At 41.3% G+C, this 16303-nt stretch overlaps 1 protein-coding gene across 1 annotated transcript in view; it reads left to right on the forward strand.

Moving 5' to 3' along the window:
- Nucleotides 1-16095, forward strand: part of LOC145266648 (uncharacterized) — a 38422-nt gene extending 22327 nt beyond the window's left edge. The window contains exon 6 of the mRNA XM_080122574.1: nucleotides 15911-16095. Coding sequence (XP_079978700.1) covers nucleotides 15911-16095 — 185 coding nt within the window. The remainder of the gene's footprint in view (nucleotides 1-15910) is intronic.
- The last annotated feature ends 208 nt before the right edge of the window (nucleotides 16096-16303 follow it).

Here is a 16303-nt window from a genome sequence, read left to right on the forward strand (position 1 = left end):
GAACAATCACTAATGGCAGACGAAACTGTGGGCCATCATAGTCTACCGACACTCGACACCTTCCACATGGCGTGATACTTTCTCCCGTGTATGCTGCTAGTTTCTGTGATATAGGCTTAAGTATCGGCTTATCAGGTTCACACCATAGTTTTTCAAATGCATTGCGGCTGATTAATGAAACAGCAGCTCCGGTGTCGATCTCCATCTCAACATTGCGACCATTTATGCCCACCAACACCATCAGGGGCTCGGTTTTGCTATTTGCTGGCAGGTTAAATAGCCTATGCACCGAGGCGCAATCGCTGCCTGTATCTTCGTTTACTGGTTCTTCACTGGTGACCTTGTTGGTTTTACGATTTCCAGCTCCGTCGTTGTACTTCCAGATTGTGGTGTAAATAAAGAAACAAGAACGACCGACCGCGTTTTTGTGTGGCTTACCTCGTGTTCATAATGAAGAAGAAAGAAACAAAAATGGCTGCCCTGTTTCTTTATATGCCTACAGGGTGACCACGAGGTATGCAAATGAGATGCTCCTGATTGGAGATAAAATAGGAGTGATTTGGGGAAGGAAGGCATTCTGAAGTTAGATTGCGAGCAGAGAAGTTGTATTTGTAGAAGAGAAAAGTCGGATTCGGGGAGAGAAAAGCTAAAGTTGCAGAAGTTCGTTTTGGAGTGGAGAGAAGACGCGTCAAGTGGTAACCAGAAAGTGAAAGTTCGGACAGCAGTGTCACGCAAACGACAAGCTATTTCGGCGCATCAAGCAAATTAACATGGCTGAGTGGAGACTGAGCACTCAGATGTTGAGACCCTTTACTGGGGAGGGTGACCTGATTAAGTGGCTGGAGAAATTAAAAATGGTGGCGAAGCTGCAAAAGATAGAAGATGTGGTCACCCTGCTGCCGCTATACTTAGAGGGGGAAGCCCTCACGATTTACCAGCAGATGCGAGATGAAGACAAGGAAGACCTTGCCTTAGTGGAGCAAAGGCTGAAATTGGCCTTCGCTGAGGGTCCATTTGAAGCACTTGGCAAGCTGTCAAGTTTGAGGTGGACCGGCGAGTCCGTTGACGTCTTTGCGGCAGAGATCAGAAGACTGGCAGGGTTGGCTGGTTACGTGGAGAGGAGCCTGGAGATGACGGTAAAGCTGTACCTAGTGAACGGCTTCCCAGAGGAAATCTCTGCGAACATGCAGAGAATCATGGGTATCCATTCTATGGAAGTGGACGATCTCTTGGTCCACGCCAGAGTCCTAGTGAAAAATGTTAAAAGCCCAATCGTGGCTGCAGCTGTGAGTGGAAATATGTGCATGAGGCCTCACTTGAATGAGAGGCAGCCGGCGACGCGACAGGAGGGGAGACCTGCCATCAAGTGTTTCCGGTGCCAGGGTCCTCATCTGATCAAGGACTGCAAAGAGCCGAGACCGGGGATCACGTGCTACCGATGTGGACAAGTGGGGCATATTAGCCGCTATTGTGTTGCTGCACGGGACCAGGGAAACGAGTGAAGGGGAGCTATTGCGCCAGTGGTTACCCCTTATGTGTAAAATGGCGCATGATGGAACATTGCCTGGGTTACCGGTGGTAGTCAATGGGAAGAGAGCCATAGCCCTTGTCGACACAGGCTGCACTACAACGTTGTTAGCGAGGAATGTCGCGAGGTCATGGAGTGGAACCAGGATTATTAGGACCGTGGATGGCAGGGATGTGAAATGCCTAGGAGAGACGACAGCGGAAGTAATGGTGCAAGGGGTGCCCATTGGACTGCAAGCCCTAGTGTTGAATCATCTGGTCGGTGGTGTCGACGTGATTATAGGTATGAGTGCAATTAACCGACTGGGGGGTGCTACGTTAAGAGGGGGCCAAGTGACGTTTGGACGTCTCGGCGCAGTGGGGATGGCAGGAGTGGAAGGTGATAGAACCGTCAAAACCCCAAAACCGGAGGTTTGCTGCATTGAGGACAAAGATTTCCTGGCGAAGTTTGATGGCGTGAGGTGGACGGTGGGATGGAAATGGATCTCCGGGCCCCCAGAACTACAGAATAAGGTGGGCTGCTACGAAAACACCCTGCGAGGAGAAATAAGAAAAGGATTCGAGGAAGAAGTGGAGAGGTGGATAAAAGAAGGAATTCTGAAACCGTGGACAGGGGAAGAAAAAGGAGTGTTGCCACTACTGGCGGTTGTTCAGCCTACCAAAAACAAGATTAGGCCCGTGCTGGATTTTAGGGAATTGAACAGACACGTAACCTGCCACACTGGAACGGGGATCGACGTATGTGAGGAGGTCATGAGGAAATGGAGAAGAATGGGGCGGGCCACTAAGATTGTCGATCTGAAATCGGCATATCTGCAGATCCATGTAGATGAAAAACTCTGGCAGTACCAACTGGTCCGGTACAAGGGACGGGTGTATTGTCTGACGAGGTTAGGCTTTGGGCTGAGTTCAGCCCCCAAAATTATGACTGCCGTGCTGAAGACAGTGCTGAGCAAAGACTGTACAGTGGAAGAGGCCACTAGTTCGTACATTGACGACATCCTGGTGGAGGAGGCAGAGATGACAGCAGAGAAAGTAAGAAGCCATGTCGAGAAGTATGGGTTAACTGCAAAACCGGCGGAGGCCCTAGATGGAGGAGCGGTGCTGGGGTTGAAACTAAGGCGAGATGGAAAAGAAAGCCTTGTCTTCGAACGAGGGAATGCAATACCCGAAGTCGGATCTGAACTGACGAGGCGAGAACTCTTCTCAGTCTGCGGGAGGCTGGTCGGGCACTATCCTATCGCTGGCTGGCTCAGGATAGCATGCAGCTTTATTAAACGACAAACAGGCACTGATGGCTGGGAGGGCTGTGTGACGAAGGAGGTCATGAACATGCTGCAAGAAGTCATTGCGAGAGTGAGGAATGAGGACCCAGTGAAAGGGAAATGGTATGTCAGCGGCGAAGACGCGGGTGTGGTTTGGTGCGATGCCAGTAACCTGGCGTTGGGCGTCGTACTAGAGATAGGAGGTGTAACTGTGGAGGATGCGGCGTGGCTAAGAAAAAACAATGACTTCTCCCATATCAACGTAGCAGAACTAGATGCCGCTATAAAAGGAATCAATCTGGCCCTGAAATGGGGATTGAAAATAATTGAAGTCAAAACCGATTCGGCAACGGCAGCGTCGTGGATTCGGTCGGCAGTAACTGGCGATAAGAGAGTTAAGACCAAGGGTGCTGCGGAAATGCTGATCAAGCGCAGACTCGGAGCGCTCACCGACCTGATAGCGGAATTCCAGTTAAGAGTATCTGTTGTGTTGGTCCCGTTAGAAAAAAACAAGGCGGATTCGATGACACGCGTGAAGAAGGCCTGGCTGCAGGAGGGAAAGGAGGTCTCCTCAGTATGCTGTGCAGGGGAAGAAGTCAAAGAGTCACACGAAATGCACCACTTTGGTCGAGAACGAACGTTATTCCTAGCCAGAGAGGTTTACCCGGAGACCACCGAGGAGGAGGTTAGGGAGGTGGTGGAGAACTGTCGAGAGTGCCAATCAATTGACCCTGGACCGTCCAGACACGAAGTAGGAGAGCTACACGTTGCGGAGGACTGGAAGCGATTGGCCATTGATGTGACACACTATCGCCACAAATTGTATCTGTCGATGGTCGACTGTGGACCGGGAAGGTTTGCCATCTGGAGAGAGATCAGGGCAGAAGCTGCATGGGCGATCGGAGGGGTCATCGAGGAGATATTTTTGGAGAGAGGGCCAGTTGAGGAACTCAATGGCCCCGCTTTCCGATCAGAAGCCTTTAAAGGGGTGTGCGATAAGTTGGGAGTAAGGCAATTATTCAGAGCAGCGTATCGGCTGAGTGGCAACGGAATAGTGGAGAGGAATCATCGCACCATTAAAGCCGCTGCGGAAAAAAGCAACGTATCACCCATAGAGGCGGTGTTTTGGTATAACATCTCGCCGAAGACCAAACAAGATTAGACAACTGTGCCTCATAGGGCTGTTTTCACATATAAGTGGCGGCATCCGTGCAACACAACAGCAGGAATTGAGAGTGAAGAAGCCACTATCAAAGTAGGTGAAGACGTGTGGGTGAAACCCCCCAATGCACAGTGTACCACTCGTTGGAAAAGAGGGGTCGTAACAGGATTGCAGTCGAAGAACAATGTGATGGTGAATGGCGTTCCCCGACATATCTTAGACCTGCGTCGCGTGACATTGCCGGTATGCAGTGAGGGCAGTGAAGAAGAGGAAATCGAGGGCCACCGAGAAGCAAATGATGCTGCTCGACCTGACTTAGGCCCGCGTTGTAGTGAACCTGAAAACGTTAACCCCCGAGAAGTTGTGCCCCAGAGGCCTCGACGTGAGAGGAGGCGGCCTGCTTGGATGGAGGATTACGAAGTATCCTATTGATCTCGAAGATCAGGGGGGGCGTGTGGTGTAAATAAAGAAACAAGAACGACCGACCGCGTTTTTGTGTGGCTTACCTCGTGTTCATAATGAAGAAGAAAGAAACAAAAATGGCTGCCCTGTTTCTTTATATGCCTACAGGGTGACCACGAGGTATGCAAATGAGATGCCCCTGATTGGAGATAAAAGAGGAGTGATTTGGGGAAGGAGGGGATTCTGAAGTTAGATTGCGAGCAGAGAAGTTGTATTTGTAGAAGAGAAAAGTCGGATTCGGGGAGAGAAAAGCTAAAGTTGCAGAAGTTCGTTTTGGAGTGGAGAGAAGACGCGTCAAGTGGTAACCAGAAAGTGAAAGTTCGGACAGCAGTGTCACGCAAACGACACAGGTGAAACAGGCTGGCGAAATGTGACCGGTTTTGTGACAGAAATTACACGTTGCCTCTTTGAAACGACAAGAATCGGGGTAATGTTTTCCGTTACATCGGAAACATGGTCTTTGTTTTTGTCTCCGTAGTGGAGTAGGCCGTTCAACCTGGTTGACTTTCGTCTGTACTGTAACATTGGATGTTGAACAGGCTGCCATGTCACTAACATTCCTGTCTGCACTTTCCATGGCAAGAGCTATCTGTCGGGCATAAGGAAATGTTAGTTTCCTCTCGGAAAGCAGTCGCCGACGGATTCGGTCATCCATCAATCCAACGACGAGCAAATCTCTCAACATCTCTTCTATCGTATTTCCAAACTCAGAAAATTTTTTTTAAATGAGCAATAAAATCCGAAATGGACTGACCTGGTTGTTGGCGGCACATGTAAAAGTTGAATCGCTCAACAATTACGGACGGTGTTGGGTTGCAGTGCTCTTTTAATGAGAGCGAGAATTCCTCATAACTTTTGTCTCTTAAGCTGTGTGGCGTAATGAGCTCCTTCAGCAGAGAAAATGTTTCGCCACCACAAACAGAAAGAAGGACGGCCTTTTTCTTTCCTGGGTCTTGTATTCCGTTAGCCTCGAAATAATACTCCAATCTTTCTGAGTATGTGTCCCAATCACTTCCACTCGGCGAGAATTCGTCGATTTTACCATAAGACGTCATGTTTTTAAAATGCGTGTGTGCAGGTAGAAATATGTCGCCATTTAATTTCTATTAAACGCGATGTTTTTCGGAGAAAAAGTTTAAATAACTTTCCCCTTTATGAGAAATGATCTCATCCTCGTCACCATGTGGTGTTTCTCACTGAGACCGCAAACGCCGAGTTTGTTTTAAGACTTTATTCAGCCGAGAGCCGACCGCAAGTATCTACATGCTGTCTCCTGTTTTGCACCGCCCGTTTTTCCGGTGTTTCCCCTGTTATCGTCCCATGTGTACCTACGTACATTACAACATTTATTGATGATAAATCAAGATTTGTTTGGATATACGTGCTCAAGCACAAGAGAGATGCCTTTAAAATGTTCCTGAAATAGAAAGCCATGGTGGAGAAATTAGCTGGGCATAATATAAAAACCCTACGCACCGACAATTGTGGAGAATACACTTCAAGAGAATTTGAAAATTATTTGAAAAGGGAGGGTATTCGACATAAAATATACTGTTCCCAAAACTCCAGAGCAAAATGGAGTAGCCGAAAGAATGAATCGAACATTAGTGGAAACACTGCGAGCAATGTTATCAGAGTCGAAGCTGTCTGAGAAATTTTGGGCAGAAGCCTTATCTACGGCTTCATATATTCGAAACCGGAGCCCAACAACTGCTGTACAGGGTATGACGCCATATGAAGTATTGAAGGGTCGCAAACCTAATGTGAAACATTTACGCATTTTTGGATGTAATGCTTTTGTCCACGTACCAAAGGATGAAAAATTTTAAATGGATTCCAAAGCAAAGAAATGCATATTTCTTGGCTATGGTATTGGCGTAAAGGGGTACAGACTCTATGATACCAGAAAATCTAGAGTATTCCATAGTAGAGATATCATATTCAATGAAACAGGTTCAATAGCTGAACAGGAGGAAAAGGAAATAGCAAACCCATCTCCAGTAGAAATTTAATATCAAGACAGCTATGAATAATAATGATGACGACGACGACGACGACGACGACGACGACAATTTGCAGGAGGTGGAAGAATTGATTATGACGAGACCTTTTGCCCAGTCGTCAGATTCGAATCTGTGCGAACTGTTATTGCGTTAGCAGTACAGCATGACATGAAGCTACATCAATTGGACATAACCACTGCATTCCTAAATGGTCAACTTAAGGAAGAAATCTATATGAAGCAACCTGAGGGTTTTAAAGTTGAAGGAAGAGAACATCTTGTCTGTAAACTGAAGCGAAGCATCTATGGCTTGAAGCAATCTCCAAAATGTTGGAATGAAACATTGGATTTTCAGTTGAAAAAGATGAACTTCGAGCAGTTGGTGGATGATCCCTGTATTTACATACAATCTTCAGGGGGAGAAATCTTTATCGTTTCTGTTTATGTTGATGATATCATTGTGGCAAGCAAATCCTCAACTCGTATTCAAGATTTTGTGAAAACTATATCGAAAATTTTCAAAATCAAGGATATGGGAAAACTGCGTCATTTTTTGGGTGCTAAGATTGTTTATCCTCAATCAGGGAAAATATGGATTGGGCAACCAGTATATACAGTAAAAGTCATGAAAAAATTCCAGATGGAAAATTCAAAACCTGTATCAACTCCAACTGATGCTGGGGCAAAATTAATGAAGGCAACTGAAATAAGTAAGCTGGTCACAAAGAATTATATCAATTAGCAGTTGGAAGTCTGCTGTATCTGTCAACAAGGACACGACCTGATATTGCCTATGCTGTCGGAATTGTTGCAATATTCTCCTCTTAGCCTACAATGGAACACTGGAAGTCTGTAAAGCATATCTTTCGTTACTTAAATGGTACACGAGGATGCGGTTTATTGTATGACAAGGAGAAAGCTAACAATCTCCAGGGATACTCAGATGCAGACTGGGATGGTGATTTAGATGATTGCAGATCAACATCTAGTTATTTATTTAGATTAAGTGGGGCTGCTGTCAGCTGGAGAAGTAAAAGGCAAACTTGTGTTGCATTGTCAACAGATGAAGCTGAATACATGGCATTAGCAAATGCGGCACAAGAGGCTGTTTGGATGCAGCACCTTCAAGATGCTTTATTAAGAACTTCAATTAGACCAACACTTATCTACGAGGATAATCATTCAACAATATGTATGACAAAGAAACAGCATCATGGAAGGGCCAAACATATTGGCATTAAATTCGAGAGCAGGTGGAAAAGAACACAGTTAAACTGGAGTACTGTCAGAGTAACGACATGATAGCAGACATATTAACAAAAGGACTTGTGAGCACACAGTTTGTGAAACTCAGGGAACTGTTAGGTCTTAAAGAACTGGAAATTTAGACTGTCAGCAATTGAGGAGGAGTGTTAAAAATATCAATGTCAGACAGTCTAAAAGAGTTATCTCCCTTTGTACCTTTCTTTTCTTCCAATGTAAATAAAAGGGAACGTCTTGTAGTACTTACCAACACAACAAACGCCCTCGTGTTTGTGCCTTGTATAGGCATGCGCGACAACAAAACTTAGGTTTTTATAAGCGGAAGTCTCGAGGTTGTCAGGAATCTACAGGCGCATGCGCAAGAGAAGGGATTGAGATAGTGGTATAAAGGCAGGTCGAGTGAGAAGGTTGTTGTTGTTGTTGTTGTTGTTGTTGTCATTGGACGTTACAGTGACGCGTGCGTTATCAGGTGATTAAGAGGCGGTTTATTTTTGTGTGTCAAGTCGCGCACCTCGGTGAAGGTCATATAAATCGTTCACCTCGGTGAAGGTCATACGTCTCGTTCGGATTTTACTCTAAGCTAACAATCCATGGTTCTGGTTATTTTTTACTATGGGGTATAAAGATTGAAGCAAGCAAGGTATGTACAAGTGTCTAACCGTTTGAAAATTCTCTTCATTGCTTATGGGCCCAGCTACGTCTTGAAGATAATAGAACACGTGTGAGGGTTTTTTGGGGGTTTTCAGTCATACAGAATTTTGTTTTAGTGAAAGTTTTGTATTGCTTTTAAATGTACAATGGCGATGGAAGCAAAACTTAGTAACTTGGTGCCACTGAATGGTACAAATTATAATACCTGGAAGGTTCAATGTAAAATGGCTTTAATTAAGGATGATTTATGGAACATTGTTAATGAAACGGAAATCGTTCCCAATAAACGAACAGATTCTGCATCGCACGTAAAATATTTATCAAGAAGGGACTGTGCATTAGCGACGATTGTGCTATTGGTGGAAACTTCAGTTTTATATTTACTTGGAGACCCTACCGATCCCGCAGTAGTGTGAAAGAAATTGGCTAATCAGTTTCAAAAGAAGATGTGGATGAACAAGTTAGCATTGAGGAGAAAATTATATTCTCTTACATTAAAAGACGGCGATTCCGTACATTAACACATTAAAACTATGATGGAAATATTTGATGAATTAGCAGTCACTGGCGATTCAATTGATGAGTAGGATAGAGTTGTTCATCTTCTGGCTACTCTCCCAGACTCTTATAATATGTTGGCAACAGCACTCGAAGCAAGCCAGGACGTTCCTAAATGGGTGTTAGTCACTGAATGATTGCTGCATAAGAAAACCAAGATTAAAGAAAGGGAACTAAATGATACCGAATTGAAAGTCATGGCGTCTAAACACCACGTCAACAAACGGTGGTCAAAGTGTTATCACTGTGGGAATAACGGGCACATTAAACGTGACTGTCACTTACTTAATACTAACGGCAATTTCAAGTCGAACCCTCGGAAAAAGAAAGTTTTTTTTTTCACTAAGAAAACACAGGGTGAATCAAGTGACTCTAGTGATTGCGTTGTTGGACTCCTCACACATCATGCGTTATTATCCAAGGATAAAAGGAGCAACTGGATTGTTGACTCCGGAGCAACATGTCACATGTGTCATGATGTTGAGAAATTCATAAATTTCAGAAAATTGTTATTTTTTACTATGGAGTATGAAGATTGAAGCAAGCGAGGTATGTACACTTGTCTAACCGTTTTATTATTCCTCTTCAATAATATGTATTTATCATAAAGAACACAGGAGTCAGTAAAGTGGTATGAGAGGAACGTATTCGTAGCATGCGGTTAAACATGGTATGAATGTCTCCATTTAGTCTTTGAAACCAGAGGTAGTCATTGGACTGGTTGATTCCACTTAGTTCTCAAATAGGGGTGATTTGTACCCCACAATACTTGCTTTCTCATGTCGAAAATTGGAATTAAAACAGTGTGACAGTTGCTATCTGTCGTTTGCGGTGGGCTTGTGGTCACTCATTCTTCCATACGAAATTTAAAAGCTGAATACATTTTTTATGTTGCACACATGGCGGAAAAAGTATATTTAGGCAGCGAAAAAGGTTTAAAGTTTGTAACATGTAAATGAAATGACGTGTGTCATCACGGCGAAATTCGTAAATAATTTTTGGCGTTCAAAAATAAGTTGAAACAAAAAAATTGCTATTTATTTTGTTAGTATTTTTATTGGAGTAAAATAACAGTTATTATTTCCGTTCGTTTATCATGTGCCTATATGTCTCTGACTTGGGAAACCGGTTCCCGTTACCCGGAAGTGACGTCATAGACGGAAGTGACGTTATGAAATAGTTCATAATTTTAGACAATACGTCTCTAACACTCCCCTCCGTCCAAAGATTTTTGTTCGTAAAAGCTATTAATTCTCCTTTGGTTTAGGATTGATCATTAGTGGATCGGTGACCTTTCTTTTCCGAACCGACGTCGTTGTTCGGGTATTGTTTGGGGATGTTCGCGATCAAATGTCTCGAAAATAGCGTCGATCTGTTCTTCCTCCAACAGTGGTTTATCGCTAGTGTCATCTGTGCGACATCCTTATTGATTTTGGTGACGTTTATGGGTATGTTTCGGTTCTTGTACGATATATACCATATCACCGACTCTTTTAATATTTACCCACATCCCAGAATGAGTTGGTATTTTTTAACTTTTGAAGAAAACTCTCTCTCCTGACATGAAACGTTTACTGGGTACACAAGTGGTCATTGCAGTCGATCAACAGGCAAAAATGATTGCTCACACAAATTCTCCCAACTGATTTTACCGCTTATCAAACGTCAAATGATTTCTCTCTCCTTTCCTACCGACAAGTAACCTGTTTTTATAAGGCACGCGCACGTGATCTTGCGAAACTTCGTTCACTACAAAACGTCACGGGCGTTATGATGGACTCTTTCTTTCTTTTTCGACGCGAGCGACTCATAGGACAGACAGACACGAGGACGTTTGTACGGTAAGCCATTTTCCCCACAGTAGACTTGACTGTTTTGGCAAGAGTTTGTCAAAACAGATCTCACATTCCGTGCAAACATAGTGATCCCCGGAGAGGCCGCTGTTGGGTTATTAGGATAAGGTGTAATCCTATACACGTGTAGCAATTGTTATAGGGCTTCATCTGTTACGGTGTCTTGAGCCTTCTCGAGTTCTTTTTTTTTAGAGTGGTCACAAAACGTTTTCAAAACAGTTCATGTAGGAAATTTATTGTTGTCCTACTTGTCGATCTTTTCACCTTAATACTTCAGGCCACTTGGCGTAGTTATCGACTAGGATTAAGTAATAGTGGTCGCCGAACAGAACTGCAAAGTCGATATCAGTTCTAGACCACGGTTGGTCAGTCTTCAACCAGGGTTTGAATATAATGGCCGGTACTTTTGAAGCGAGGACGCAAACTGTGCAAAGTCTTTCATCTCCATGATGTCTTTGTTCATGTTAGACCATTAGACGTAACCTCTCATTAAGCTCTTCATTCGGGTTTTTTCCAGTGTGTCCTGAGTGAAAATCCTGTAAATTTGTTTCTGGATTTGTTTTGGATTCAACACTTTTTCGCCAAATAGTAAGACCTCGTTGCAAAGTCAGAATACTTCAAGAATATTGTGGTTCTTCATGGCGATCTTGTTTTTGATGTTGCAGATAAAGTCGTCCTTATCTGCTTCTCTTTTAATTTTAGATAGGGATACCAGAAGCTCTAATCGTGTTGCCTATCATTGTTTTTATTTCGCAGTCAGTACGAAGAGCAGTAATGATGGACTCCTCAAAAGATTCCCTTTCCATAGGTATCAGTCTAGACAGGCTATAAGTATGGCTACTATGTTTTGATGACAAGCACTACAGTGTAAAATTATAATTCAATAAGATTGTCCCCCCTCTCAGCAGTCTATTGGCAATATATGTCGGGAAGCCTTTTTTTGATCAGAAGATGGTAAGTAACGGCTTCTGGTCCGTTTGCAACGTAAAATTTCTGTCATGAAAGTATCTATGAAATTTCGTTATGGCGAATATGATACTTAGTGCCTTCTTTTCGATCTGCGACTACTTTCTCTCGGCTGGTAGTAGCGATCTAGATGCATGAGTGTTTGGTTTTTTAGATTCAGACCCGTGGAAAAATCTGCACATACATAACTCTGATTGGTCATTTTGGTCACATATTTAGTAGTGGCTGCCCAATAGCTGATGCTCACTTTCGATAGTATTTCGGCCTTTTATAGCCGACCCAGTTCATTATCGATTTTCTCAGTTTCCACAAACGGGACGTTTCGTTTCTTCTTGAAAACGGGTAAAGCGTTCCCTTCAGTTTTAAGCTGACACATGGTACATCTTCCGAGATCCGCTAAGAAAACTTATGGAAACTTTTCGTTTTATACATCCTTTAGTCGTTGGGCCCCCGTAGACGAGTCTTCTTCCTTATGATAAAATCTGTTCACAGGTTGGTTCCACAGTTCAAATCGCTCCATCGAATCCGTTCCGAAGAGGTTTTCGGATGTCTTATGTACATAAACTTTCACTTTTTGGTGGCGGCATTTAATGTCACAGGGAGTGTCAGCTCTCCCTCAAATTTTACTTTATCGCTTGTCACTGCTCGAGCTCATTTGTCTTACGCATGATTAGTTTCTTCAATCTTTTGCATGTCTGTGGATTGATAATGGACAGGTCTGAGCTGGAGTCCAACTGTAACCCCACTATCTTATTGACGATGTTGACAGTGATGTATTTCGTCGGTTCTTCTCCGCTTCCCCATCGAATCTTGTTTGTCGACCCTGTTGTTTTTGCCCCTTTTGCAATGCGTCGCTTTGTGGCTTTTCCTGCTACACTCATTGCATATTTTTTTGTAAAAACATCTAACGAACCAATGTTGTCCGCCGCAAGGATTGCACAGCCTTGTGAGCAAATCAGGTTTGGAGATAGGATGACCACTCTTTCGTTGTGCCTGTTTTTTTTCTAGTTTGTTTGTGTTTCCCCCCATGAGAGTATTTTTTGGTCTGAAAATAGTCTTTCGCACGTATAACACGCCTGATTCCTCAATGTTTTGTGAGTCGTTCTTTACACTAACTACACGTTCGCAATCCTCGGCCAACTTCTAGAGAGTGAGCCCTTGTTCACTTTCGAGTCTAGAGAGGACGCATCGTCTTATCTGTGTTTTTTGCTGGGACGAGACCCTGTGCAAAAATCAAACATTTGAAATCTTCCGCTGATAATTTAACTACTCGAAATCATCACTAGTATTTACTAACAATAGACGCGAAAGTAAGATAATTTTCTGTTTGCAATGAATTAATTAATGAACAATCAACTGTGATACACGTTTGCAGAATTAGGTCAACTCTTAAAAATAGACAGTTTTTTGTTCTTCAAAAAGGACAGTTGTGTTTTCTCTTTCAAGCCCAAAAGCCTACTTTACGTAAAAGTGGACAGTTATATTTATAATTTAAGTTAATGTTTTTTCGTCCTTGTCCCCACAAAGTACAGCGTAACGTTTTTTTCTTATTTCTTTTTCCTTTGCTACAAGTAAAAAAAGGTTCAAACTATAGAACGCTTTATAATAGAAGTAGTTTTTTCTTTCAGAAAAAAATACTTTTTGCACAACTTAAATAAAAATTAAAAAGATTACTAAAAAAACTGTATGGTTTACAGTTCTTCCGCTTTTTTCGTAAAGAGACAAATAGGGTTTACTTACGACTCAATCCAAACTGTTTTCGTATTTAAGTCAGAGCTTACTTGAATGTTTCTTTTTATTTCTTTAAGGGTCCTAGCGTAAGCTGTTTTGAATAGTCGCTGACAAGTTCTGTTGGCGTAAAATTCAAATTTTCTCGCCGTCAAAGTTGTTTTTTTAGTTGCTTATGTAAGTTTGAATCCTCGTTCGCCAGTGTTGTGGTGTTAGTTTTTGAATAATTGACAAGGTAAAACACAGTGCCACTTAAATCAATATGTATTAACGAAAATACATGAAAAAAGTAAATTGAGCAATAGCTTTGCTCAACTGCTGAACTTGTAGGTGACAACCATAATCTCCCTGGTAAACCGGTCCTTCTTACCCGGATGTGACGTCATGGAATAGTTTATTATTCCAGGCAGTAGGGGTATATATATATATATATATATATATATATATATATATATATATATATATATATATATATATATATATATATATAACACTATAACTTCAGTTCTGGGCATAAAAATATTTAATGTTTCGTTTGCTCACAAAATGTGGTACCATTGTGGAGCTCTGTATCATACATTAGTGGGAAAGCTGATGAATATGAAACCCTTATCTGCCACAATTTTCAAATGGACGGGTGGTATGATATAAGTAGGTTCTCACAATGGTAATCGTCTCAATAATTTAATCAAATTAAAGTAATTTTTAAGCTTTCTTTGCTAATGCGATTATATTATATGTTGTTCTTTCCTTGCAACGTTTTGATACTCTTCTTTCTGGATAACAGGAAACAGAAGGGTAATAACAATGTTTGCATTTTACATGTATTTTATTACACTTAATCATATTTCCTTATCTATCAGTTGCTCCTGGCTATCCAAATAGGATCACAAGCTACCCTATTTACATGGACTATTACTATAAATTTTAAGAAATAACTAGTTTACTATATTCTAAGAATATTGTAATGTCAAAATTTATTTTTATTATTTAATAATTTTCATTATCGATGTTTCTTATAAACTATTTAAACAATTATATTATATGTGATTATAATCATCTATTTAAACAATTATTCTATTTGTTATTAAATGTTTTCCCATTTATACAAGACGTTCTTGGTAAGTACCATTATCGTTGCAGTTCTTTGTTAAAATTCCCGCAGCAGATCAAACTTTGGTCGTCTTACTTGCAGTGCAGAAAAAAGTGACGAGTACTTGACAGTCAAAATCCTGAACAACAGGCATCTGCAAACGACCATAGCAGACAAAGGATGATTCAAAGACGTGCCAATGAAGCAGGAGAGCGACGTGCAGCCAGACTTGACGAGGTGTGATTGCGGATACAGCAATCCCGTAATGCCTCAACATATCTGCTTCGTTCTTAATGGAATGAACGTGAGAGGCTGAGACATGCTGAAAGACGTCAACGAGAAAATGCAGATCAGCGTCCAACACGAACCCATGCTCAACAATCCCAGAATTGGGAAAGCCTTGCATTCTACTACAACCCTGATGATGATTATAGTTTGAGTCACCATGTTCACATCGCTATGACTGAAGTGTGTCCCTATAGCAAGGCTCTGAAATTTAAGGGAGAAACTAAAGGATTGTGTTGCGCCAACAGAAAAATTAAACTACCTCACCTTGAATATATATATATATATATATATATTTATATATATATGTGTGTGTGTGTTTGTGTGTGTGAATGACAGGTGAATTTATATATATATATATATATATATATATATATATATATATATATTAAAATAAGGGAGTAGTCACCAACAATGTGTATTTTTTAACATTATTTTATTATTCCGTGTCTTGTTTTTTTTTTTTTTAGAATTATGTTTAGATCATTGCAATAATGTTTTTAAGTCATTTAAATCGTTTTTACGCGCGTTTCAGACGTTCTGTGAAGCGTCCTCTTCAGAAATTATTTTCAAATGTGTTGGAGATGTAAAAATGGCAATTTTCGTAGTTCATTTGAAGTGTTTCCAAAGGGTGGAGACTTGTAAGTGTCTATTATTCATTGGCATGTTCAATTTTTATTACTCTTTTATTGGGCCTGTCGCGACCGCTGACCTGGCTGTAGTCACTCTCTCTTTCTGCTAGTTTTTTTTTCTTTTTCTTTAGGGTGGGGTAGGGTGTGTGTGTGTGCGTGTTCGTGTGTGTGTGTTGGAATTTCTTAACCCATTTCATATAAATATATATATATATATATATAAATTCACCTGTCATTCCTTTTTTAAAAGATGGAATCGTCCGATCCTCGAAGATAAGATTCAAGCAAGGACGATCGAACGGTCCATAGAGTTTTGTCGATAGATAGATAAATAGATAGATAGATAGATAGATAAATTAAAAACAAACAGAACAAAAACTGTAATACCTTCATATTAATGTTTTTTTTTCTAATAATTCTGATTTATTCTTTTCAATTAACATCTTTTGTTTTGTTTTTCCAGAAATATGTTCATTCGGATTTTATTTTGACAAGAAGAGTAAGAATTGTATACCTTGCGATATTGGTTTTTATCAAAGTGATAACGGCCAAAGTTTCTGTAAACCCTGTCCCTTGGGAAAAACTACATACGCAAAAGAATCCAATTCTTCTTCCCTCTGCCATTGTAAGTATACGTTTCTTTCATAGCCTTGATGGATCGTTAATATTCTACGGTCCGTATTAGGGAATTGTAGTAAATACTGGATAAAAGATTCGTTTTATTTTAATTATTGAAATTTCTAAGGATATTAAAAAATTCATGTTTACTTATAATATTAGTTAACTATTCACTCAAGTCCTTCTTAAAAAATAGATGAATTAAGAGACTGTTAAAACTCCCTATAAACAATTTAAA

Source organism: Euprymna scolopes, chromosome 41, assembly GCF_053919585.1.
Source record: "Euprymna scolopes isolate OS-2025 chromosome 41, ASM5391958v1, whole genome shotgun sequence".
Classification (NCBI taxonomy): Eukaryota; Metazoa; Mollusca; class Cephalopoda; order Sepiida; family Sepiolidae; genus Euprymna; species Euprymna scolopes.